The sequence below is a fragment of the Pseudorasbora parva genome, chromosome 20, assembly GCF_024679245.1.
Source record: "Pseudorasbora parva isolate DD20220531a chromosome 20, ASM2467924v1, whole genome shotgun sequence".
Classification (NCBI taxonomy): domain Eukaryota; kingdom Metazoa; phylum Chordata; class Actinopteri; order Cypriniformes; family Gobionidae; genus Pseudorasbora; species Pseudorasbora parva.
In genome coordinates this window covers 34,727,349-34,752,829 of record NC_090191.1, presented here as the reverse complement: position 1 = coordinate 34,752,829, position 25,481 = coordinate 34,727,349, and the positions used below count along the sequence as shown (strand labels likewise).

General features: G+C 37.6%; 2 protein-coding genes across 2 annotated transcripts in view; both read left to right on the top strand.

Annotated features, from left to right (window-relative positions):
- ing3 (inhibitor of growth family, member 3) lies at positions 1-9,374 on the top strand. Its single transcript, XM_067428102.1, has 12 exons — positions 1-153; positions 285-356; positions 1,171-1,271; positions 1,966-2,031; positions 2,286-2,382; positions 2,561-2,632; positions 2,713-2,829; positions 3,501-3,661; positions 4,052-4,242; positions 4,407-4,593; positions 7,719-7,757; positions 8,439-9,374. The coding sequence occupies exons 1-12, from the start codon at positions 126-128 to the stop codon at positions 8,553-8,555; spliced, it is 1,248 nt and encodes a 415-aa protein (XP_067284203.1). The 5' UTR covers positions 1-125; the 3' UTR covers positions 8,556-9,374.
- A 1,890-nt stretch (positions 9,375-11,264) lies between these two features.
- The window catches only part of cped1 (cadherin-like and PC-esterase domain containing 1), a 59,738-nt gene continuing 45,521 nt past the window's right edge, over positions 11,265-25,481 (top strand). The window contains exons 1-2 of the mRNA XM_067427529.1: positions 11,265-11,965; positions 21,610-21,781. Coding sequence (XP_067283630.1) covers positions 11,681-11,965; positions 21,610-21,781 — 457 coding nt within the window. The 5' untranslated portion in view covers positions 11,265-11,680. The remainder of the gene's footprint in view (positions 11,966-21,609; positions 21,782-25,481) is intronic.

Below are 25,481 nucleotides of genomic sequence, written 5' to 3'. Positions count from 1 at the left end.
TTCACGTACGCCCCTCCCCTATCAACTTGTGTTTTTTCCTCCCCTTCAGATCTCCGCTGCCCGCGACGCCATATTGACGAAAAACACCCTTTCTCTAAAACGCCTGAAACACTCTCTAAGCCAGAATGTTGTACCTTGAGGACTACCTCGAGAGTGAGTATATTCATTATTTTACTGGTATATGTTCGTATTAAAGCGATTAAGTGTCTGGGTGGGCTGTTTTGGACGTGTGAAGGCGTCGCAGCCGTTAGCCTGTAACGCGTTTCTGTTCTTCTCCCCGGCAGTGATCGAGCAGCTACCCATGGATCTCCGCGACAGGTTTACGGAAATGAGAGAGATGGACCTGCAAGTGCAGAGTACGACTCCAGTTTAAACTCACTCTACTCACTCTTCTCCCGTAAAACATCACATCTGACCTTGACTAATGCAGAAAGTCCTTCATAACATTGGGGATTTGTTTGGTGATTTTGCATGCATAATGAGCATGCATGGTAATGATGTTGCATGCTGATGTGAAAGGGCATGCATGTGAAAGTTGAGCAGCACGAGTGTAACTCGGATAAGGAAAAACTTGTGATTAGCAACAGCAGGCATTATTTATTTTGAATACATATTATTTTTACCGCTCACAACCCCAGTTGACTGTGAGTGTCCTTGCTGATATGAATATACTCTTAATATTCTGCATCACTCTGGTCCAGTGCAAGGGTTATAGTAACTTACCTAAATATTTTTGACCATTATAGGTTTTGCATGGAGATAAACCATCAGCATTTGACCTACCTAGTAGTAATTTGAACTAGTAGTAATTTAGCTGTGTTTACAGTAGAATTGTTACAATTACTAATGTGGTTAGAGAAATCTGTCAAGAACGTGCAAGTCATATTTCACACTAAAATCAAAAGAAAACCTTTTAATTTGAACTATAGTCTATTTGTTAAAAACATAATCAACAAAAATCAATTCTTGGATCAACCATTGTGGGGGTTGAACCTACACCCGTATAATGATCTTACCCAGATCTTTGACCACTAGGCTACACCACCACCTCCATCAAAATATTTATTATAGTGATCTGACTGTAGGCTTCCAGCCACAGTAGCTGTTCAGTGTGCTTGTGAACTGAGTGTCGGGCTCTTGACTTACACCTGCATCTGTTCCTTTGTTCAGATGCGATGGATCAGCTAGAGCAGCGGGTTAATGAGTTCTTTACTAACGCCAAGAAGAACAAGCCTGAATGGAGGGAAGAACAGATGGAAATCATTAAAAAGGTAAAGAGCAGATGCGGTGCACCTCAGATGATCCAAGCAATACAAATTGAAATAAGAATAATATTTATACTGATAGTACTTTTTGTCCTAGTAGGGAATTCAAATGTGAAAACCTCCAGTATTTAAACAATTTTTACTGATGCTTTTCAAGAGATAAAATTTAAGCAAAAAGACAATAAATTATCATTGGTTTCAATATGTTTACAGCTATTTCAAGATTTGTTCAGACAAAAGTATTACTCAGAAAGTACAATCATGTAAGCTTTCACTATACCAAACAATATATATTCAGGGTTATTGTTGGTTTATAATGTTATACAAGGTTTTTCCCACAAAGAGAATTACGAGACGTCTGTCGACAACTCAGGCAGGCAGACAATTGCTCAGATTCAGTCTGATTCGGATTCATATATATATATATATATATATATATATATATATATATATATATATATATATACGCACACGCATACATGCATACATACACATATAGTGTATATAATAACTTGTAGTATGTTTGTGTTGCTTACACATAGTAACTTAAATACTAAAAATTAAGAGAGAAGCAAATGTAAGAGAGACAAAAGAAATAACCTTCAGTGTATTTAAGAATTAATGGACAAGTTTTGGATAGATCTGTGGGGGATCATATACATCGTTTTATTTTATTAAAGTATCTATTTCTCTTCACCAGGACTACTATAAAGCTTTGGAAGATGCAGATGAAAAGGTCCAATTAGCCAATCAAATTTATGATCTGGTGAGTACATTACTGGATGAAATGTTGTGGTACTTTGTGTCTATACTTCATGTTTCCAGTAGGTGGCAGCACATCATTGTTAGTGAATGGGCACTGGTTCTCGCAGATGCCTGTACTCCTTCTGTTTCATTTATCAACACTGATGCTTTTTTCATGCGCTTTAATTCAGATCTCTCTTGATTTGCCCTTGAGAGAGAGTTTATGGGAAATCTGCTGCTGCTTGATATTATTGTGATGTTGGGGTCTCCATATAGGTCGATAGACACTTGCGAAAGTTGGATCAGGAGTTGGCGAAGTTCAAAATGGAGTTGGAGGCGGACAATGCTGGTATAACAGAGATCCTGGAGAGACGTGAGTTGCACCTGTCACTCAACTTTGTACTTAATATTATTAATTGATAGCAATTCATTTTGGAAAGTTACATTATAAAGGTAGTTTGAAAATGCCTGGGCAAACTTTAGTAAACTGACCAGGTTGTGGCTTTGTGCTGATTTGAAATTGTTTGTAAAGTCAGTTTTACCTGTTCTAGGGTCGCTGGAGATGGACAGTCCCTCCCAACCTGTCAATAACCACCATGTGCATTCTCACGCCACTGTGGAGAGTAAGCCTGTTTCAAGAAACTGTCCGCTCCCCATTTTTTCTGTTCCAGTCTTCTGACCTGCTTTGTGTGTCTTTTGACAGAGAGGAAGTACAGCACGCCAGCCCACCACACTACTGAACACGTACCAGAAAAGAAGTTTAAGTCCGAGGCCCTGCTCTCCACACTCACGTCAGACGCCTCTAAAGAAAACACACCAGGTAAAACACATTCTCTTACCTTCACTTGTGACCAATTGAATTCATCCTTTTTGAATAAAAACATTGTTATTATTTTTGATCTTAATGACCACAAAACTTAGAATTTTAGCATATTTGGTTAAACTACTAAAAGGGTAGCTTATTTTATTTGTTAAGATCATCATTAAAGCTGAAAAGCCATTGTTGTCAAGTGCCAATTACAAATGTTTTATGTAAGAACTAAAACAATCTAAAAAAAAAGCTGCTAATAATAGTTGTTGTTTCATAAAAATAAAGAAAACACCAGAAATAATTAATTTAATCTTCCCCTCCCTCCTAAAAAAAAACCTACATCCTCTATATTTATGTACACATTTTGACAGTGTTTAGCGAACATAATGGCTAAAGAAGGTGCTAAAGTCCTTGTAATTTTATATTTCCAGCAAAACTATTTTCAAATATTTAGTTTAACTGCAGTCCTAATCCTAATGACAGAGTCCAGGGAAATTAACAGCAATTATGATATGTCATAATCATGCCACCCTTCTAGTACATATTTGTGAGAACTATTGAATGGTTCCAAAGGGAAATCATTCTTATGGATGTAATGAGATGACTTTATCACTTATGTTGTACTGTTCCTTACAAGTGTTTCTGGTTATATATTAAATGTGATTTTGTGCGTGTTGCAGGCTGCAGAGTAAACAGCACATCATCCTCTAACAGCATGTATAACGTAAACTCCACCCAATCGCTTTCCTCATACAACCTGAGCCCACTTCCTGCTGGGCCTACTGCAGGGGCGGGGGCTATTTCCATGGCAGCAGCTCAGGCAGTGCAAGCCACCGCACAGGTAAAACCACTATTCTCCCTCTTCCCCTCTAATTCTGCAGCTATTTGTCCCCCGCCCTCCTCCCTTCACTTCCTGGTTCAATTATTTTTGGCCTCTTAGGGGTCTTTTTTTCATACTTCCCCTTTCTGTTATTTTTGTGTCAGATTGTGGTATCGTGGCACGCAGCCCTTTTTAATTTCAGCATTCACTACACAGAGGCACTTTGATATTGTTACTCGAGGGAAATCACGCCAATACACCCTGTCCTGTAATTTTTTTTTTTTAATAAAGCTTTGTTTCTTATTTTGGTCCAGTAAAACTACTTTAAATCTGTTAAACTAAATCATCAGCACATTGTTTCTTAAGGAACTTGGGTGGGTTCTTCATCCTCTTTAATTGTGTGTTTTTCAGATGAAAGAGGGCAGAAGAACATCCAGTCTCAAGGCCAGTTATGAAGCGGTCAAGAACAACGATTTCTTGGGACGGGAGTTTGCTCTGAGCCGGGACTCCAGTGCTTACTCTTCTTCTGCGTTGGCTAACACACTCACACAGCCCCTCACGTCCAGCAACAGCTCAGACTCCCGCACAGGACGCAAGACCAAGTAAGCCTCAACCAAGTTTCCATACTCGGCTAATCGGTTCCTTAATGAGCCCCCCAGTGTTGCTTTTGTACATTTTTTACCTCTGCTATAAACACAACATTCCTTCCAAATTCATATATATTGGATTGTATACTAAACACTTTCTTGCTGTTTGTCTGTTTCAGAGGCAACACTAAGTCGTCCAACCATCAGTCCTCTTCATCATCCTCTTCCTCTTCACTGTCATCATGCTCGTCATCTTCAGCATTAGCTCATGAGCTGGTACAGACCACGGTCACAGAAACTGACACCAGCAGTCAGGTGGACTGGACCTACGACCCCAACGAACCCAGATACTGCATCTGCAACCAGGTGTGTTCATGTCACATCACACTCGTGGAGCATACTGATTCTGGGGTCACTATTATTCCAAGTGATTATAATATTGGATTGATTTACCATTGCATTGATTGGCGTGTTGGAATTTATTGGAACCACTATCTGCCCATTTAATATCTTTGGTATGGCAGTAAAGATCCACACATTAAAACCTGTTGTGTGTTGGGACTTTATATTAAAGGGATGCTTCACTGCTTTTTCATATTAAACTGTTATTCCCTTAACTAAGACGAGTTGATACATACCTCTCTCGTCTCAGTGTGTGTACTTAATCACTCTGACGCGAGGTGACATTCTGATAGCATTTAGCTTAGCACTCTAAACCCAGTTCATTCACTATGGTACCAAACAGAGATCAAGTTAGAAGTGACCAAACACCTCCATGTTTTCCATATTTAAATATAGTTACACGAATAGTTGAACGATCAAGTATGGTGACACAAAATAAAACGTGGTGCTTTTCTAAGCAGATTAAAAAGGAGAACTATAATGTATGGCAGAATAGCACTTCTGAGAGTACTTTGACTCGGCGCAGTAAAAAGTCCTCCCTCACATCTCCCCCTCCCCCCTATTGACAGAAATGAGAGAGGGAGGCAGAGATGTGAGGGAGGATTTTATTATCCGGGACTTTTTACTGCGTCAAGTTAAAGTACTCTCAGAAGTGCTATTCCGCCATACATTATAGTTCTCCTTTTTAATCTGCTTAGAAAAGCGCCACGTTTTATTTTGTCACCATACTTGATCGTTCAACTATTCACATATGTTACACTAGAGGTGTAAAAGTACAGGTTGCTCACAGTTCGGTTTGTATTACTATGTTCAGGGAAAAAAGGACTACTTTCAAATAAAAATTACGAAAATAAGAACAAATAACTTAAATACAAGCAGCAGCACAAATAAACACCATTGAGCAAAGATACTAATAAAATAAACAATGTTTTTCAGGTAGGTCTTATATTAGTTTTTAGGTAGAGAAATTGAATAAACTAATCAAATGTAAAATAATTGCATATTCCACTGTTTAAATTAAAGATTAATCCTTATTAAATTTACACAAGATTTTCAATTAAGACAAGTGATGTCCTTATCTTTTGTTTGACATTAAACAGACAGCAGTAAAGGCTACTGCCCCTTTAAGACTTAATGCATCGGTAGTCGTTGTCTTTCTCGACTGTATAAAGTTCTTAAGGCATGTTCAGACTATGTCTGCTTGGACACTCATCAAGATGGACATGTTGACATACTACTTGTGTGAGTTTGTCCGTTCAAGCGCAAGACAAGTGCACAGAGATAAATCTTCTCTCAGCGCGTCTGAGTTCTCACTCGCGTCTTCTGGCTCTACACACGGGTGATGACTGGTCATATTTGAACATGCGACAGCACTCGCATGCATGAATAGTTTACAAAGTGAGACCATTTTGCCCACGTTTTTTTTATTATCGATGTTGTAATGTATCACTGAGGAGCCAGTACGTATATCCATCGACAGAAACATACATAAAGCATTATTTTCAAGTTACAACCTATATTAAAGATGCCTAATCAGATGTGAGATGAACCGCGGAATTTCTCATGTCTGTGAGACAAGTAGCCTATATGCTGAGTTTCGCTTTATTCATGAGACTGCTTCAGTTCATGTGCAACTTTTGCTGTACATTTTGCTGGACGATAAATCGGCCAAGAAATAATTGAGATAAACAATAATATTGTCGTTCTGAGACCATTTTCATCTAAAATAATGATAATTGCATAACTGCAGGTACGCCTTTTTAGAGATCAATAAAGTTTTATTTCTAAAGACTATTTAACACTGAAAACTGTAAACATTTGAAATATCTACAATAAATGAACAAAACAACCAAAAACAATAAAAGCAATGGACTCTCAGTCTGTTAACAAAAATATACTTGAATAAATACCAAAAACAATAAATAAAATGGATGAAAACAGCAACGGATGATTGTGTTTCAGGTGGATATTAGGGGTGGCAGTTCACAAAACCCATAGTTCGGCTCGTATCCTGGTTTTAGGGTCACGGTTTTGGTTTCAGTCAGTTCTTGATGTTTTCTTTTAATCGTTAACACTCCTGAAATTTACTCCAGCATATGATATATAGCTTAATTATCCACAATTTAGGATTCATGGATCCAATTCATGGATCCAATTTAGGATCATGTAATCATGCAGAAACTGAACTTGACTTGACCATCTCTGAGGAAATTAGGTGAGATTTTGATACAGCAAGAGAGAAGACATTGATGACATGCTTTTCATTTATTTGACAAAAAAGGAGATTGTGTATTGTGTATAATACGTGCCTTTTAGCACACAAAGATTGAACTGAAGAATTAATTTGCATTTATCAAACTGACTACTTCAGTGTAGCTTTAAGCCTTGTTTATACTCAACACGTCTAATAAACATCTATTCAAACGGACGAGGCGTGCGCGCAGTGAGAGAGAGAGAAAGAGAGAGAGAGACAGACAGAGAGACAAGGAAAACAAACAAACAAGCATGCAAATGGATATTATTGCGGCCGGAAAAATGATCAAGCTCTTTTTTTTCTTTTTTCTTTATCGTGCCATTAATTGATTTATTGACTATCGCGACAGGCCTAGTGACGTCTACTCCCTAAAGTCTATTAAAAAAAAGCATTAGACAATGGACAAATGTGACCAGAACAAATTAATTGAAAAGGAAAAAACGTATCTCTTGAGCTAATTTTAATCATGGCCACTAGAACAAGATCATACAGGGAAGTCAAAGACCTTGTCAGGGAGGTGTGGTGTATGACTCCAATAACGGGTTTGCAGAAGGTGTGTGTGCGTGCGTGTGTGTTTGTGTTTTAAGGTTATGTATGAGTGCAAAAGAATTGTCTCCCCCTGAATGCATTTGTTTTATGGCCTCCGTAATATTGCTTTTGTCAGAGTGTATCAAAAATAGAAATGTGTGTGCGTCTCTCTGAGTAGACATCAAAGCCCAAACTTGCACAAGTCTTTGTTCGCAGGTGCGCGCATTTGTGGCACTCGGATGCAGGTGTGTGAGTGCGCGTTTGTCCCTAATGTTCTGTGTCTCATTCTCTCTATGTCTTTGTGCAGGTGTCATACGGAGAGATGGTTGGCTGTGATAACCAAGATGTAAGTCAACCCTTCATTTCCAGAGACATACAGCCACATCTCCTATTCAAACAACACACACTATCTGTGCTCTGACAGCTATTGTGACCTTTGGGCAGCCGCAATGTTTTTTAGAGATTACTACAAATAATCATTATTATTGTTTCAGGAACCAGAGATTACACTGTTATTGATATCAGAGTTGTCATGGTTTAAAATATAAAATACATTTATATAATTATAATAAACATTATTAATTTTAGTGACATCAGATCGGTTGATTGCACCCAAAATAAAAGTTTGTTTACACATAATGTATGTGTGTACTGTATATAATTATGTATATATAAATGCACACATGCATGTATATATTTATGGGGAAAAAATATATTTGTGTGTGTATATGTATTTTATATATAAATATACATTCAAATTTTCTTAAATGTATACATGAATGTGTTCTTTTATATCTAACTGTAGTAAATGGTTGCTCTATATATAGTAAATAGTACTGGTATATATATATTAAATGCTATATATTTATAGTAAATGTATACATACATTTACAGACAAAAATGTCTCCATAAATAGATTTTTTTCAAGTGTATTTATTTTCTGGTTGTGTTTATGACGTTTTGAATGCTCCACAGTCGGGAAAAACTGTTTAACTGATCTCGACTCTCCTCCCGTCTCTTCCCTCAGTGTCCAATCGAGTGGTTCCACTACGGCTGTGTGGGTTTGACCGAGGCACCCAAAGGGAAGTGGTATTGCCCACAGTGTACAGCCGCCATGAAGAGGAGGGGAAGCCGGCACAAATAAATGCCAAATCACCTGGACCAACCTCTCTGAAGTGACTGTCCCCCTCGGCTGAGAGTGTACATGTTACATCACCATGTGATCGGGGTGTGTAGATGCGAGAGAGATCTTTGCGTGTGTGTGTGTGTGTGTGTGTGTGTGTGTGTGTGTGTGTGTGTGTGTGTGTGTGTGTGTGTGTGTGTATCACAACCAAGTTGGGTGTTTTTAGCTGGTGAATCTAAGCACACACTGCCCTCAACTTTTCCTGTTTTTATGTTTTTTTCTTCATCTCCATTAATCTTTATGGAGGCGGATGGGCAAGATGATATTGGAAGGCCCATTTATTTTATCATTCAAGACATTCCTTGGCTTGCCATGCGTTATGACCTTTCGCATCTGGCAGCTTCTGCTAATCCATATCGGCATAGTATGGATTGACATGATGCAGACTGGGAATTGTAGTCCTGAACGGTTGGTTGAACTACAAATCTCAGAGACATTCAGCTCTGTGTAAAAAAAAAAAAAAAAAACAACCTTAAAGGATCCTGATATGAACCCATTACAGTGGCAACAGTGACGCCCCATTGCTTGACCAGTAAAAAAAATGATGTTTTGCTGGATTATTTGTGTGTGTAATGGATATATGATGTATTGTGCACTGCTTGAAGAACAGAACGTTTCTTATTTTAGCAAGGAGCTCTTAAGGTATACAATAGAACAAATGAACAACTGTGACCTGTGTGTATGTTTGTGTGTCTGTTTCTAGCCTGTACTGCACTGATGTGGTGATACATTTTGAGAGATGTGGGGGAAGAGAAACAATAAAATGATCAACTTTTGGTACACACGTTCTCAAAGTTTTTCTGTATCAACCAATCAGTGCCCTCATTTTAGTAAGAGAAAATATGTTGTTCTCTTCATATTAACTAATTTAATTTCTGGCAAACATTTACCTTAAGTTTGAAGGGCTAAAATGTGTTTTGAACTCTATACACTCACCTAATGGATGATTAGGAACACCTGTTCAATTCCTTATTAATGCAATTATTTAATCAACCAATCACATGGCAGTTACTTTAATGTATTTAGGGGTGTGGTCCTGGTCAAGACAATCTACTGAACTCCAAACTGAATGTCAGAATGGGAAAGAAAGCAATTTTGCGATTTAATCAATTTTGAGTGTGGAATGTTTGTTGGTGCCAGACGTGCCGGTCTGAGTATTTCACAATCTGCTCAGTTACTGGGATTTTCACACACAACCATTTCTAGGGTTTACAAAGAATGGTGTGAAAAGGGAAAAACATCCAGTAATCAGCAGTGCTGTGGGCTAAAATTCCTTGTTAATGCTAGAGATCAGAGGAGAATGGGCGACTGATTGAAGCTGATAGAAGAGCAACTTTGACTGAAATAACCACTCGTTACAACCCAGGTATGCAGCAAAGCATTTGTGAATCCACAACACGCACAACCTTGAGGCGCATGGGCTGCAACAGCAGAAGACCCCACCGGGTACCACTCATCTCCACTACAAATAGGAAAAAGAAGCTACAATTTACACAAGCTCACCAAAATTGTACAGTTGAAGATTGGAAAAATGTTGCCTGGTCTGATTAGTCTCGATTTCTGAGACATTCAGGTGGTAGAGTCAGATTTTGGCATAAACAGAATGAGAACATGGGTCCATCATGCCTTGTTACCACTGTGCAGGCTGGTGGTGGTGGTGTAATGGTGTGGGGGATGTTTTCTTGGCACACTTTAGGCCCCTTAGTGTCAATTGGGCATCGTTTAAATGCCACGGCCTACCTGAGCATTATGTCCATCCCTTATGACCACCATGGACCCATCCTCTGATGGCTACTTCCAGCAGGATAATGCACCATGTCACAAAGCTTGAATCATTTCAAATTGGTTTCTTGAACATGACAATGAGTTCACTGTACTAAAATGGCCCCGACAGTCACCAGATCTACAACTCAATAGAGCATCTTTGGGATGTGGTGGAACGGGAGCTTCGTGCCCTGGATGTGCATCCCACAAATTTTCATCAACTGCAAGATGCTATCCTATCAATATGGGCCAACATTTCTAAAGAATGCTTTCAGCACCTTGTTGAATCAATGCCACGTAGAATTAAGAATTAAATAATCTTTTAGGTGAGTGTATGTTGTGAAGTTCAGAGATTGCATGGCTGGTGTAAATTACCTCTAAAACAACTGTAAATGTTACAATATGTGTGTGTGGTCCTATAATTCATTTATTCTGTCTCACAAACCATGACAACAATACATGGCAGTCACCACACTGGACATTTTGAAAATATAAAATGGTAAAACGCATCAGAATAGCTATTAATTTTGTTTTATTGGGCTATCCAAAGAGTAAAAAAAGCATGTGGGAATGTTGGGAAATGGTTTAACGCAAACCAGGTGCGCACTTAACAAATCAAAGGAACAAACCCAAACTCTTTTTTTCACCCTTTTTTGGTGCTGACTTTAACTTAAAACAGCATCTACCGTTTTCCTCCAAGAGCCAGGTGAATGGGAATCTCTAGACGCGTTTTTAAAAGTTGTCTTCCTTTAAAAGTTGTCTTCCTTTTTTTAATGAATGCTTATGCGCACGAGACATAAACAAAGTTAGAATCGACGCAACGGCCACGCTCGTCTACACACTGACCAACAATTACACAAAACTGTATAATGACCGCTAACACGCATCCATAAACGGACGTTAAACTTTAAGTTTAATTGTGAAACCAAAGCGAATTATTCATAAGTTTACAGCGGTTTGTTAGGGAGGCTCTCTTGACAGCGCGCGCTCAGCGTGAAGGAGGCGTATCATTACTCTCAGTCATGAGGTTCCGCTGCTCGGGAGTGTTTTTAATCAACCGTAGGGTTCAGCAGCTTTGAGAAGGGGGAAAAAAAGAACAGTTAAGAGAAAACATTCACTGTTTGGACACTCGGACGGTTGAAACGAGACGTACCATCAGCTCTGGCGCGCGTCGAATTAGTTCAAGATTTTCCATGATCATGTCATGAACGTCTTCAGATATGTGCGCATCGGATTCGCGAACTGCGCTTTTGAGCGCTTGTCGCTCGACAGCGCACCGTGATCCTTAGGGATGATGTGGGGACTACAAACGCACATTCCCAATGGTATGTCTCTTGACTCTATCCAGGAACGTTTGTGCTGAAGTGGGAATGCTTTTCCGTGGGATCTGGACGCTCCGCCGGAGGTGCTGCACGGGTCCCCTTCTGCTGTTGGGGATAGCGGTCGGGCTGTTTTACCACACTGTGACTATAGACCGGGACAGATCCGAGTTCAAGTCCAGACAACGGGACCAAAGGAACAGCTCAGCGGTGTTTGACTGTAAACTTCCCCTCAAAAACCCAGAGATACTCATATCTCTACTAGAAGCATCACAGACAGATGTTTTTGTAAGTAGGATACTTTCATGATATTTGAAAGCTGTTTAGTTCGTTATTTCATCATTGCCTATAATAACATTATTTGTATTATTATTATTATTATTATTATAAGTTGTAGTTGAAGGTTATGATTATTATTAGGCCTATATGATTCTTTTTAAAATAATTTTACAAAAATAAAAAATTAAAACACTTCAAATATAAGTATACTGAACAATGTTAGTTAGTTCCCAAAGTATTACTGCATTAATATTTTTCAACTTATACATCTATTATTTATGTATTTTGAAAGCATAATTCATTATTTATAATTTGATGCTGTAATATATGAAAATTAACATTGACATGCTATTACAGCTGTGTTACAAATGTTGTCCAAATCTAAAACTTAATTTCTAAGATCTCATCACTTGCAGCAAAACTGTTGCGTTGGGATATATATCGTCAACTCCTTTAGCACAAAACCCCTGGTTAAAAATACCCATCAGTATTGTTTTATTTATGATGGGTGTCTTTGTTGGTGGTATTTTAGGAGGAGAAACTCAAGGCTGGACATCCATTGGTTTAAGAGAGCACATGAAGGAGGGGTTATTTATGAGTGCACACACATGCTTTCGTTTGAGCTGGACTGATTGACATAAGCAGGGAAGTGTTATGTCAGTATGGGATAGAAAGATCTGAGGAGAGATGCCGGGAATAAAGAACGGCTGTCATGCACAGCCATATAGGTTTATTTATGACTTTTGTATAAGGAGAGAGAGAGAGAGAGAGAGAGAGAGAGAGAGAGAGAGAGAGAGGTTGGGAAACATATTTAGGGTCAGTGAGGCAGAAGACGAGGGCAGGAAAGCAATGAGAGGTGAGAGAGGTTTAGTTTTAAGCCACGGATGCGGCAGTATGCCTTCCGATAATCCCTCACTAACTAACTCTGAGCAGGAAGTATACACTGAGAACCATGACAGCTGTCCTCAATCAGCTGCTAGTGAACCCTACTAGAGAGAGAGAGAGAGAGAGAGAGAGAGAGAGAGAGTGTGTGTGTGTGTGTGTGTTCAGTCAGATAGAGTTATCAGTCTGTGCGACCCTCAGCGACTCTGATATTTCAAGACCGGACTGTGCCCTGTAGTGTCCGTAAGGATTTTGGGCATTTGTTTCATGTATACCAACAAGAGTGAGCATCACTATAATGTGTGTTATGAATGACCATGATATAATATTACATTATTAATAATGTTCATTTGGACAAAGTGCCTATTCCCATGGTTGCTGTGCACACTGTGAAAACTGAAAATTTCTCATCCCACAAACCATTGCTGTCTCGTTGCTCCTAGAAACCAATGAAGGACGGACATTCATGCTAACGAAGTCACTTCTGTCTGCGCTTTTGGACTAGAGTCCGCCTGGTTGTGATCCAGAATCGCACAATTGCATTCACTCTCAGCTAATTCACTCCTAGTGTTTTCACACACACACACACACACACACACACACACACACACACACACACACACACACACACACACACACACACACACACACACACACACACACACACACACACACACACACACACACACACACACACTGCTTTGACTGCTGCCATATGTCCGTCTAAAATGAACCTCACTATGTAGTGTTTAGACATCACACTTTAGCAGCCAGTTGAAAGGTTAATCACAGAATCTCACAGAATCTACACTATTAATAGTCTTATATAATATAATATAATATAATATAATATAATATAATATAATATAATATAATATAATATAATATAATATAATATAATATAATATAAACACTTTATTTTATGGTGACATATTACACATTACTACATGTACTTAGTAATAACTTATAAACTTTATTCATATTAATTAGCTTGTGTAATAAATTATGCATAATTTCAAGTAGGCTAACTGAACCAAACCCTTACTATAACTTTATAGTATTTAATAATTTACTTTAATATAATATAATATAATATAATAAATAGAATTAGTACTCATATCACAGCATTAATTATTTAAAATATTTTATTTATTAATGTAATGTAAATTGAATGCATAATTAAAATATATAATACTGAAAATATTTAGAACATTTTATACTCATACTATTACATCATTAATGTTTATAAATATAAAATATTAGTCATGTAGCTAATTAATATTACTCAGTACATATTTAACAATGTAACTGTCACCTTAAAATAAAGTGTAATGTAATGTAAAATATAATATAATTTAATACAATAAATATTATTAGTGCTCATATTACAGCATTCAATATTTTAAATGTTTTATTAATGTATTATTCATGTATAGAATTTCAATCCATAAATAAAATATATAATACTGAAAAGATTTAGAATATTTAATATATGTTATTGATGAATGCTCTATAAAAGGCACAAGTCAAACCTCTGCTGTGACATTGCTGTCAGGAGACGGTGTAACCTACTGTCTAGCACATGCTATTCATGTTATAGTCTATATTAGGCCCGCGGTTTACACGAACAACTGCACTCCATCACTGTGGGCCTGAGCGCTCCCCTAAGAGACCGTGTAAGTGCGCATTGAAGTATGCTGAGAGTTTATTGTCTGCCGTTTTGACTGTGTGGGGAGAGGACAAGTACAGGAGGTCAGCAAGTACCGTGCACTTCTTTTCTACAACATGCGCCGCATTGTTTTGGAGGGTCTAGATGTGGCATAGGCGTTCTTGGTATGTTATGTGTTTGATGAGGTTTGTGTTGAAATGCGTCTCTAGAGAGAGGGTAAAACAGTTTATTTTTATATATAGGGGCCTCTCGACAGCCATGATTAACCTCTGAACCTTATGCACGGAGCCAGTGGTAACAGAACCCCTCATCCAGAGTTGCACAGAGAGAGAGGGAGAGGTATTTGTGGAGGGGGAGGAAGAAACGAGGAAAGCGCAGAAAAACAGGGAGAAGTCGTTTGTGGTGGGGGGAAGCTTGAATAAAATGTTGAGCCAGTGCCAAACGTTTAGCCAAGTAAACCATTCACTTTGCATGGACAAGCAGAGTTTGAGGTCTCCTTTGAATACTAACAGAACCCACATTTTGTTTTCTCCTTCCTTTCCATTTCAAGCGGTCTCTTGAAGTCTAGGACATGTTAACCTGACCCAGCTGTGCTTCGCACTGTGTCCAGGTATTGACACTGGATTACAGGGTCTGTTTCTCTGCAAAAAGTTTGATAGAATATTGAAAAATCACTTTTCAACTAAATGTCTAGTAAACGCTTCTTCTGGATACTAACTAATCATTATTCGTATGGTACACTGTTTGTGGTTATCAAGCAATGAAACAAGATAAATAAATAAATTGCTACATTGCATCAATTTAGGAAAGTTAACTATATATACTGATCAGGCACTACATTGTTAGAATTGTGTTAGAAGCAGGAAAAATGGGCAAGCGTAAGGATTGGAGCGAATTTGACAAGGGCCAAATTATGATGGCTAGATGACAGGGTCAGAGCATCTCCAAAACTGCAGCTCTTGTGGGGTGTTCCTGGTCTGCAGTGGTCAGTATCTATCAAAAGTGCTCCAAGGAAGGAACAGTGGTGTATAGGACCAAGGCTCATTTATGCTGGTTCTGATAGAAAGGTGTCAGAACACAGTGCATTGCAGTTTGTTGCGTATGCAAAGCCACAGACCAGTCAGGGTGCCCATGCTGACCCCTGTCCACTGCTGAAAGCACCAGCAGTGTGCACATGAGCAGAACTGGACCATGGAGCAGTTGAAGAAGGTGGTCTGGTCTAATGAATAATTTTTTCTTTTACATCATGTGGATGCCCAGATGTGTGTGCATCACTTACCTGGGGAACACATGGCACCAGGATGCACTATGGGAAGAAGGCAAGCCGGCGGAGGCAGTGTGATGCTCTGGGCAATGTTCTGCTGGGAAACCTTGAGTCCTGCTATCCACGTGGATGGTACTTTTACACATACCACCTACCTAAGCGTTGTTGCAGACCATGTACACCCTATGGAAACGGTATTCTCTGGTGGCTGTGGCTTCTTTCAGCAGGATAATGCATTCTGCCACAAAGCAAAAATGGTTCAGGAATGGTTTGAGGAACACAGCAACCAGTTTGAGGTGTTGACATGGCCTCCAAATTCCCCGAAAGAAACAATTCTGATCCATGTATTGTACCTTGCAACTTACAGGACTTAAAGGGTCTGCTGCTAACATCTTATAGCCAGATACCACAGCACACCTTTAGGGGTCCATGCCTCAACAGGTCAAGGCTGTTTTGGCAGCAAAGGGGGGACTAACACAATATTAGGCCATGATGCTTTATAGTGTATGAAAGGTAACACTTTATTTCCATGGTCTTCTTTAGACATTCTACTTGCTATAAATAACTTTGCAACTACATGTCAACTATCAGTCATTACAGTAGACTGTCTGCTTAATATCTGCTAACACTTCATTTTAATCCTTCCTAACAGACATTCTACTGACTATTTGAAACTACATGTCAGCTTAATCTACTAACCGATCTACTCACAGATCATTTTCTGTTTCGTCTTAAATGTTTACTTACTACAGTTTATTGTGAGAACCTTGTCTGTGTTAACCTTTTGAAATGCCATTTCACTGACGCATGTGAGCACTTTAATAATGATGGTATGGTAATTTTGTTTTGAAAATGCCTTTCCACATTGCATACAAGGAAACAGAGCAGAGTTTGAGATGATAATGGTGCTTTGGCATGGGCATTAACTCCCAAAGTGTTTTTGACCACAAAAACGTCTGGCTAATTTCCTCTGGCTTGACTAGAGCACTGAATGTTTTGGTTGTCTTCACAACTAAAAATGTACCATGTTAATACCATCTGACTAGTACCAAGAGCACACTTTCGTGTAAGGGTCATGGTGGACTTCTGCGGAGTATCTTTCATGGTGGTCTGTTCTTTATCTTGTTTATTGTGTCAGGGGGCATGTGTGGATTGAGTTGTTTGAATTTTAGTACAGATGTTGTGCAGCTTGGATTCGTTCTTTTGTGTGTGTTTTTTTTTGTACTATACACAACACGCGAGACCCCTTTGTGCGAACATATATTGCGCGAGAATGTTTTGTTTTTTATTGCACGTCTTTGCATGTTTTTCTGCATATGTGCCATAATAGTCACGACCCTTTGGACTCAGTGTTTGGAGGTTGGCGGTAAACATAGGAGCATTATTTTTAGTCCAAACACTTTTGGAGTTTAGTTGCACATACCAAAACACCATCAACCCTGTCTCTCTCATATGCACATATGAAATCCCTTAAAAAAAAAAAAAAATCAATAAAACTCTCTTACATTTTCATTCAAGACTCATGGACTTGTCTAGTTCCTGTTTAAAATGACCTCTCCTTGTTCATCATCTCCAAGGTAGCAAGCAAAAAAGGGATGCTTTCCCACAAAAGAGCAATTTCAGCAGTGACTGTGTTTTCACAGATCCCTGCACCAGACTAAATTAATATTTATGTGTATATTCATCTCCTGTTTTTATGTGTTGAGAATTAAAGAAAGATTTCCCCGAGAGGATTTAATGTTTTGTGTATAGCTGATTTAATTTCAGATCTTATTAAAGTTAATGTATCATTCTGCTCTCTCAGCTCTATGGGTTTGTATATATATATACAATATATAATATATTCCTCTCCCTCCCAACTTCCTCTTTATTTCCCCCTTTCTTCACGAGACGTTTCTTATTGGTTGTTATTACTTCCTTTGAGCGCTGGGCTGTTTTAGGCAGCGCTTTAATGAAGTAATGATGTTTGTGTCTTGGGCCGCAGACACGGAGGGTGAAATGAATGCAGTCCAGTAATTGCGTGTTTTAGATTAGCTTCTGCAGCCTGAGGTCTCACAGAGGGGCTAGAGAGAGGGAGCAGATTGGAGGAGGAAAGACAGACTGGAGAAGAAAGGGTGGCAAACTAAGTATGAATGGAAATGAGATGCCTCTTGTTTCTTTTAAGTTAATAATGAAGTTGGACTTGTAGTCAGTGAAAAAACTCCCGTAAACAACAGTTTTAATAGTGTCGCCCAATGTAAAACTCAACATCACAATGCTAGGGAGTTATTATTATTATTATTATTATTATTATTATTATTATTATTATTATTATTATTATTATTATTATTATTATTATTATTATTATTATTACATGCAAATAAAATATTTAAATATAAAACAAATATATACTACTACTATAGAAGTGCATAACTTATTTAATTGTGTATTTATTAGCAGAATAATATTGTTGAAAATAGTTAGTTATACAAAGTTATCAATATAATTCAAATTAAATATAATCATTATGTTTACAAATAATAACAGTGAAATGTTTTAGTTGTTATGATTAAATGTAAATATAATTCTTAAATTAGAAAAAGTATTTAAATCTATAATTTAAATATATTAGAAGATATAATATATAATTTCTAATTAGAAAATTTATTTAAATATAGCTAACCCTTTTATATTATATTATATTATTATTTATATTATTATACACTATGTTCTCTTATATTGATTTGGCTGAGTTTTTTAGGGTTATTTTTAATCCTTAATTTATGTATGAGCAATAGTAAAGAGCCTTTTTGAGAACTAAATGAGCAACTAATGAGGTGCAGGGATTGACTCGGACATTTAGGACCCTTTCATTAATGTGGCTGAGCTCCCAGATGGAAACATTTACAAGCAGAGGAGTGGACCACTGAGAGAGAGAGAGCGAGAAAGAACAGCGCAGCACGACTGCAGAAAAAGATGAACGCACACAGAGAGCAAAGAAAAGGAAACGGTATCGTCCATGCTGAAGGAGAGGAAAAACTCCCATCCCCTCCCCTCCCCTCCTCAGTCACACACTCTGCTGAAGCTCTGCCCAGATAACGCTGTGTTCCTCTGAATCTGTTACGCAACATGGAACTGGATGATCGTGTGCTATGTTTAATGACTTTTAATAAGACTCATATTGACAAACTTCTATAGGGCATCTGAAGTCTGCTCTGGTCTAATCCTGCTCCCAGAGAAAACCTTCCTACCTGACGGCCCACAGAGGTCATTACCACGCTAGACTGCATTATGGGTACTTTTGAAATCCTCGGCTGCCTTTCTGATTAGCCCCTGGTGTTGTGATCCTCATGTGACAAAGATAGTTTGAGACCTGTTTCATGGAGTCAAATCCATGGCACAAAGATTTGTGAAACAACTATTGCAGAAGAAAATAAAGTATTGAGCAAAAAAAGAAAAACAATGACAGCTGTAAAAGAAGCTTAAGAACTTTAATCCAGTTTTATTTCTGCAATAGATTTGTAGCAGAGGACCACATATTTTCAATGGCCATACCTACTAATTAATTTGCAATGCACCTTTTAATCTGTGTTTCAGTCAAGCGTAAACTCTTGATACTGTTTTCCTTTTGCGCTTTACTTTTCTCTACGTTTGACTTCATGGCATTGTTTTGATGTGGGGGCAGAGTCAAGAGAGTCAGCATCTTCATACGCTGGGAGTTCTTGCCCAGAACAGAACCATACCGCCAATCTTAATTATATGCTAACTGTCTATCATCTTTGATGATGGTGATCCTGACCAGTGATGCCAGTAACACATTACTTAGTAACGCGTTACTTTAATCTGATTACTTTTTTCCAGTAACGAGTAATCTAAGGTGTTACTATTTCCAAATCAGTAATCAGATTAAAGTTATATATCCAAGTCACTTTGAGTTACTGTTTTTGTTATTTTTCTTAGTAAAACATTTTAAAATATATTATTGCTTTCTTCTTGCATCTCGGGGAGAGTATTTTTTCAAGAAATAATTTTTAATTTCAGCTTAAAATATCAGGAGCTACATTGTTACATTGTTATTGTTAATAGTATTACTCCTGTAAGACTGTTCATTTCGTCATATTTTACAGTAAAGCATATTTTATATACCGTAGTTTATAGTAATATAGACCCGTTTCTACTGTAACACTGGGTTGTTACATCTCACCCAGGAGCTGGGTAACACAAAAACTACCAAAACACTGGGTTACACTGTAAAAAGTAATACGTTGACTTTACTAAGAAAAGCTGTGGAAACTGATTGCCTCAGAATTAAGCAAATTAGGTAATTATTCTTGCTACAACTTGTGTGTTTGTAGAGGTTACCATAAAACTTGAGTACAAGTAACTCAATTACAAAAGTTCAGCCAACTTACATATATAAGTTGGGGTTTGTAAGCAGAGCTCGACATAATTCGATCTGTGAGATGAGGAAGTGTACTCCCAGAATGCATTGCAGCATGAATAAATTAATCACAGGGCAATTGTAACTCTGTTTTATTATTTTTGGCTTTATTTCACCATTTTATTTGCTGTCTTTTGTCAGTATAACCCCAATAATGACAGCAAATGAACTTGTAATGGTCTTAAGTGTAAAAAAAAAAAAAATGGTACCATTGTTGTGTTTTGCATGCTGAATGTGGAAGTTTTTCAGTTTTGCATGCTGTGTGTGACTCAAGCATGGATTGTTGGATATTGTCACAAATATAGAGGCTATATAGATTATATCAACACAATTAAAAGTGTGTCATAAGTGTTAGCAATAAAATATTAAAGGATCATTAATTGGCATTACATTTTTATACATAGGTGTAGATTTGTGTGTGTATATATATATATACTTATTACTTCCCTTTCTTTGAAATCAGATAACTGTGATTTCGTGTTGCATTGCTGAATCAATAGGAAGATATTTATAGTAAAATCACTTAAGTTCCAAGTGCCCAACCAAAGGGAACACTGATCACCATAATGGTGAGAAATTTTAGGAAATCAACATAAATTAATGAAGCCAGCTTATGTGACGCTTTCCCAAAGTATTTATTTGTATTTTCAATAACATTCAAGATGACTGGAAAATGAGTGAATGCAACTAAGAAGAACGATGACTGCAGAAGTGGAGGAAATGAGTGAAATGTCTATTAAGAATTGCCCTTTCTCAACCTTTTGCCCGCCCACCTGTTTTTTTGTTTATTCCTTTGGCAAAATGATACTCAAACCAGTCAAGTAATGTTTACTTGGGTTTTCTAAGTAACAAGGGCATAGCATGCAAATAGTTCAGATTACTAGATAGTTTTAAGTAAGTTCAACAAATTATTGGACATTAAGTAAAGTTGACTAAAAAGTCTTAGTAAGAACAGCTGTTGGATTTTACAGTGCACACAAAAACTACCTTAACATGTAGGAAACACAAAAAGGAACTCAAAAGGCTTAACCCAGGATTTAGGTTAAAAAAAAGTAACCCAATATTTTTTAGAGTGAAATCTTCTTCTTCTTCTTTTGGCTGTTCCCTTCAGGGGTCGCCACAGCAAATCATCTGCCTCCATCTAGTCCTATCCTCTGTATCCTCTTCTCTCAGACCTTCATGTCCTCCTTCACACCATCCATAAACCTCCTCTTTGGTCTTCCTCTTGATCTCCTGCCTGGCAGCTCTAACCTCAGCATCCTTTTACCGATATATTCACTCTCCCTCCTCTCTAACTTTGTCTCCAAAACATCTCACATGTGCTGTCCCTCTGATGTTTTTTAGAGTGACGTAACATTAAGTATAAATACAGTATATATTCAAATGTAAAATGAAATGCTCTTTTCGTTCTCTCCCAGGCGCATCATTCTAAACGCAGCTGTGCGGGAAAAGCCATTATTCTGATAGGCCAGCATGCTCCGACGGACACTGAGGTCCAGTTGTACCAGAGAGTCCTACAGCAGCAGGGTTATCGAGTGGATCAGGCCCGTTATGCAGAGACCAGCGCCTCACTCAGACAGGACAGAAGAGGTGAGAGCGATCCTCTGTCCTTGTGTGTGTAAATCCAGGTTATATTACCTAGAGTAATACTTACTGCACAGTGACCAGTACACTGTATGCTGCCTAGTTTTGTCTTCTAGTATGTAGAAAAAGTCATACTAAATGGTTTTCACATGACCTCATTCAGCAAGTAACATCTGGTTGTCATCTCTAATATGCTGTACTGTAAATATGTTAATTTAGCATTTTTAATCCAATTGTGTGTTAAGTAATGGCTGAAATTATTCATTTGCCGCCCTGAAAATGTAAGCTCAAGTGCATTGCATTATGGCATATAGTATTCTATGCAGTGTATTGTCACTGCACATTTTGATGTATGTAATAGGATATCTATGTTTAATTATGCATACAGAACATTTTGTGCTGATTATGCAAAGCATACATAATGCATACTTAATGATGTTAATATGTTGTTCAGAACATAACAGACACATGCATTGCATGCATGCATAAAGTGTTTTTGCTCGGGACAGATTGGGAATTTTTGGACTGGCATGCTACCAAATTTGTATTTGTAAACCTCGTATCACAGTATGCAAATTTTCTGGATGGATGGAATGTCTGCTTTCACAAAAATGCGTAGTATACAACCAAAGCTCGGTGCAAGTGAAATGCTCTTGATTTTTTTCCTTTTCTAATGTGAAGAAAATTTTTGTCTTTTTTTGTTTAGTTTTTTTGACTGAACTGAATTCTTGTTTTACGCAAAAAATGTGAAGTAATTCTATATTTTCAAGATGGACACCCCCTCACTGAGGTCATGTGAAAACAATGCGGTACTGTTTATAATGTTTATTGTGGAATACTGTATAGTGTTCCACATTTTTTAGTATGCAGCACAGCCTAGCTAACCCTGACTTTCCCTGTGTGTGTGTGTGTGTGTGTGTGTGTGTGTGTGTGTGTGTGTGTGTGTGTGTGTGTGTGTGTGTGTGTGTGTGTGTGTGTGTGTGTGTGTGTGTGTGTGTGTGTGTGTGTGTGTGTGTGTGTGTGTGTGTGTGTGTGTGTGTGTGTTTTGTGTGAGGTATCATTTATTGGTATCCAGGAACATAGCCAAATATAGTTTAGAGATCATTATACAAAAATATACTGACCACAGAATGCTATGATTGACTAATCCGAATCAAGTATTCCAGAGACTCGTGTAATAAACTGCACTGCACTGCTCCTGTCCAGCAGCGTCAGGTGATTCAGGGGTTAATTTGGTCTCTTTACGGTCACAGCTGGGGTCCTAAATTCCTCCTTATTACCTTCTCCAGGTTGTGCCTGGACACAGAGTGGTGATTGGAGGCCTCTAGCAAACTGTGCCATTTGGTTTCTGTAAATGTCCTTCACGTTATGTCATAATTCATGACTTTTTATGTCGATGCATACACTAGTATTATGCAACTTTATTACCACTAATTAGGGTAGTTAAATGTGATTTTGAGGCCTTTCTTTAAAATAAACAATATGTTTTTTTTACAAAAGTCTTTAAGTCCTTTCGAAAAGCACATTTGCTGAATAAATGATGTAATGGGCACATTATTGTAGGTGAATAAATGTAAACAAAATGCAGTGAGGTCCAAATGTCTGAAATGAAAATGCCTCTATTTTCCATTTTTCCAATTAAATATACATTATATATTTTATAAATTGAATGACAAATAATGGTATCAGCATGAATGAGATGTTTTACCAAGAAGTTTTTTATTTATATAGATACTTCAAAGAACAGTATTTATTTGAAATGACTATCTTTTGTAACATTATAAATGCATACATTTAACATTCAAACGTCATTTTTTGGACTACTTCACTTTTATTTCCTTTTTTATTTTATATAAAAAAAGTTGTATTTATTTAGTTAATATATGAGACATGCACATGTGTATTATGCGAGCAGGTGTTTGTTTGCCATGGCGGACTAAGGCCGTTTTTCAACAGCTGTCAGTGAGATTGACGGACAGGCCTGCCAACCACATAAAAAACTTTGAGGTCATTAGGCCAACAGCTCCACCCAAACAACTTTACCAGAAACATACACAGAGGCGCTACTAATAAAAACATACACTCATCTCAATGCCAAGAACGTTGAAGGCATCAGTGAGCTTTCCAGTGCTATTCTATTACTGCCGTATTAAACATCTGAGATGGGGCGTGTGTGTATGTATGTGTGTAAAGTGTTTGATCATAGATTCACATGTGGTGACGGTTACGCAGTCAGTACAGGCTAATGGAGATGCTTATTTAACTATGGGCTGTTTGGTATGCAGCAGTCACAGGCTGTAGTCTAGGCTTCGGCCTGAACTCCACAGGAAAACAGCAGAAGAATTAAAATGCTCAGAATTTATTAGAAATCATGAGCTGTTGAAAAATGAGCTGAGATGATCATGATCATATCAGGAGGGACATGACGGCTGATTTCCCATGATTCCCTTTGGCTATAAACAGTACTTCCTGTTGTTTGGGCTGGGACGGCACTCAGGCACAAATGTTTGGACTTTATGCCAAATACACACCAGGCCATTTCCTGGAGCACTGCTTACTACCATAATAACTACCACATGTGCTTTTTCCAGTTTCTCTCTCTCAAAGAATGTAAAGAAGTTTTATTAGCTCAACAACAATAGTTTAAATTGCTAAAGCATTAACAAACATTACAAATGCACAGCTTTATTCAACCAAGTTAAACATGTTTTTGGATCATCATCCTTTTGCTCTTGGAACAACATTCCTAATATTCAGTCCTAATTATTCATTACCACTAAGTCTGATTGGTTGGTTGCCATTTATTGTTTATTATTAACAACAACAGCAACAAAACTAATAATTATTTTTATTTATTTATTTATTAGAATTATTTCTGGTAGGTTAATCAAGCTGTCATGTAATGAGGCTGAGGATATGACTGGCCATGTGCCGTTTCAAGTATGCCGATCATATTGCGACTGATAGATGGCTAATTGGACATCTGAACCTCTGGTCTAGCGTTTGGTGAATTAAAAACGCCACTCATAAATCATATCCGTTTGCATGCAGAGAAATTGCGTAGGCCGTATAGGGGGCTACATGCCTTTGATGCTTTGATCAAAAACATCTGTCTTTTAATTCAAAGCTGTACAAAATAAATTAAAAAGTTAAAAGAATGTCAAGTATGCATGCATGAAGGCAATCTTATACCAAAATGGAAAATTGGCTTTGCCTCAGTTTCTTCCTGACTGCGCTCAGCGTTGCCACAGCATTATGTAATCCACGTTTGTCCTCATTTTTTGGTCTGTAAAATGGCTTCACTATTGGCCGCATTTGTTATTAGAGCTAATCATTTTCCAAGCCTTAAACTTTCTTCCTTATCATAATATTACTTATGTTTTGTGTTCTTTTTCAGTGTTTACTTAGCTATACTTTGGGGACCATTGTCCCCAGAAGTGAGTTAAATAGGACAAAACCTCCCTCCCTGAGGACATTCAGGAATGTTGTCGTACCGCAGTAAAATGATGGTATTTCAACATTTCCTGTTGAAACAGAAAGTTATGTAAATATATTCTAAAATTACATTATAATAATAACAATTATATATATATATATATATATATATATATATATATATATATATATATAAATATATATATATATAAAATGAATTATATTAAAGAAACTATAGAAATACATGTTCTCATTTAGATTTAGCAAAAAA

Excerpts from the sequence above, each read along its gene's own strand:
- ing3 (XM_067428102.1), top strand. The coding sequence starts at position 126 with ATGTTGTACCTTGAGGACTACCTCGAGA. Across the intron at positions 357-1,170 it reads GATGGACCTGCAAGTGCAGA|ATGCGATGGATCAGCTAGAG; the intron begins GTACGACTCCAG and ends TCCTTTGTTCAG. Across the intron at positions 4,243-4,406 it reads CGCACAGGACGCAAGACCAA|AGGCAACACTAAGTCGTCCA; the intron begins GTAAGCCTCAAC and ends TGTCTGTTTCAG.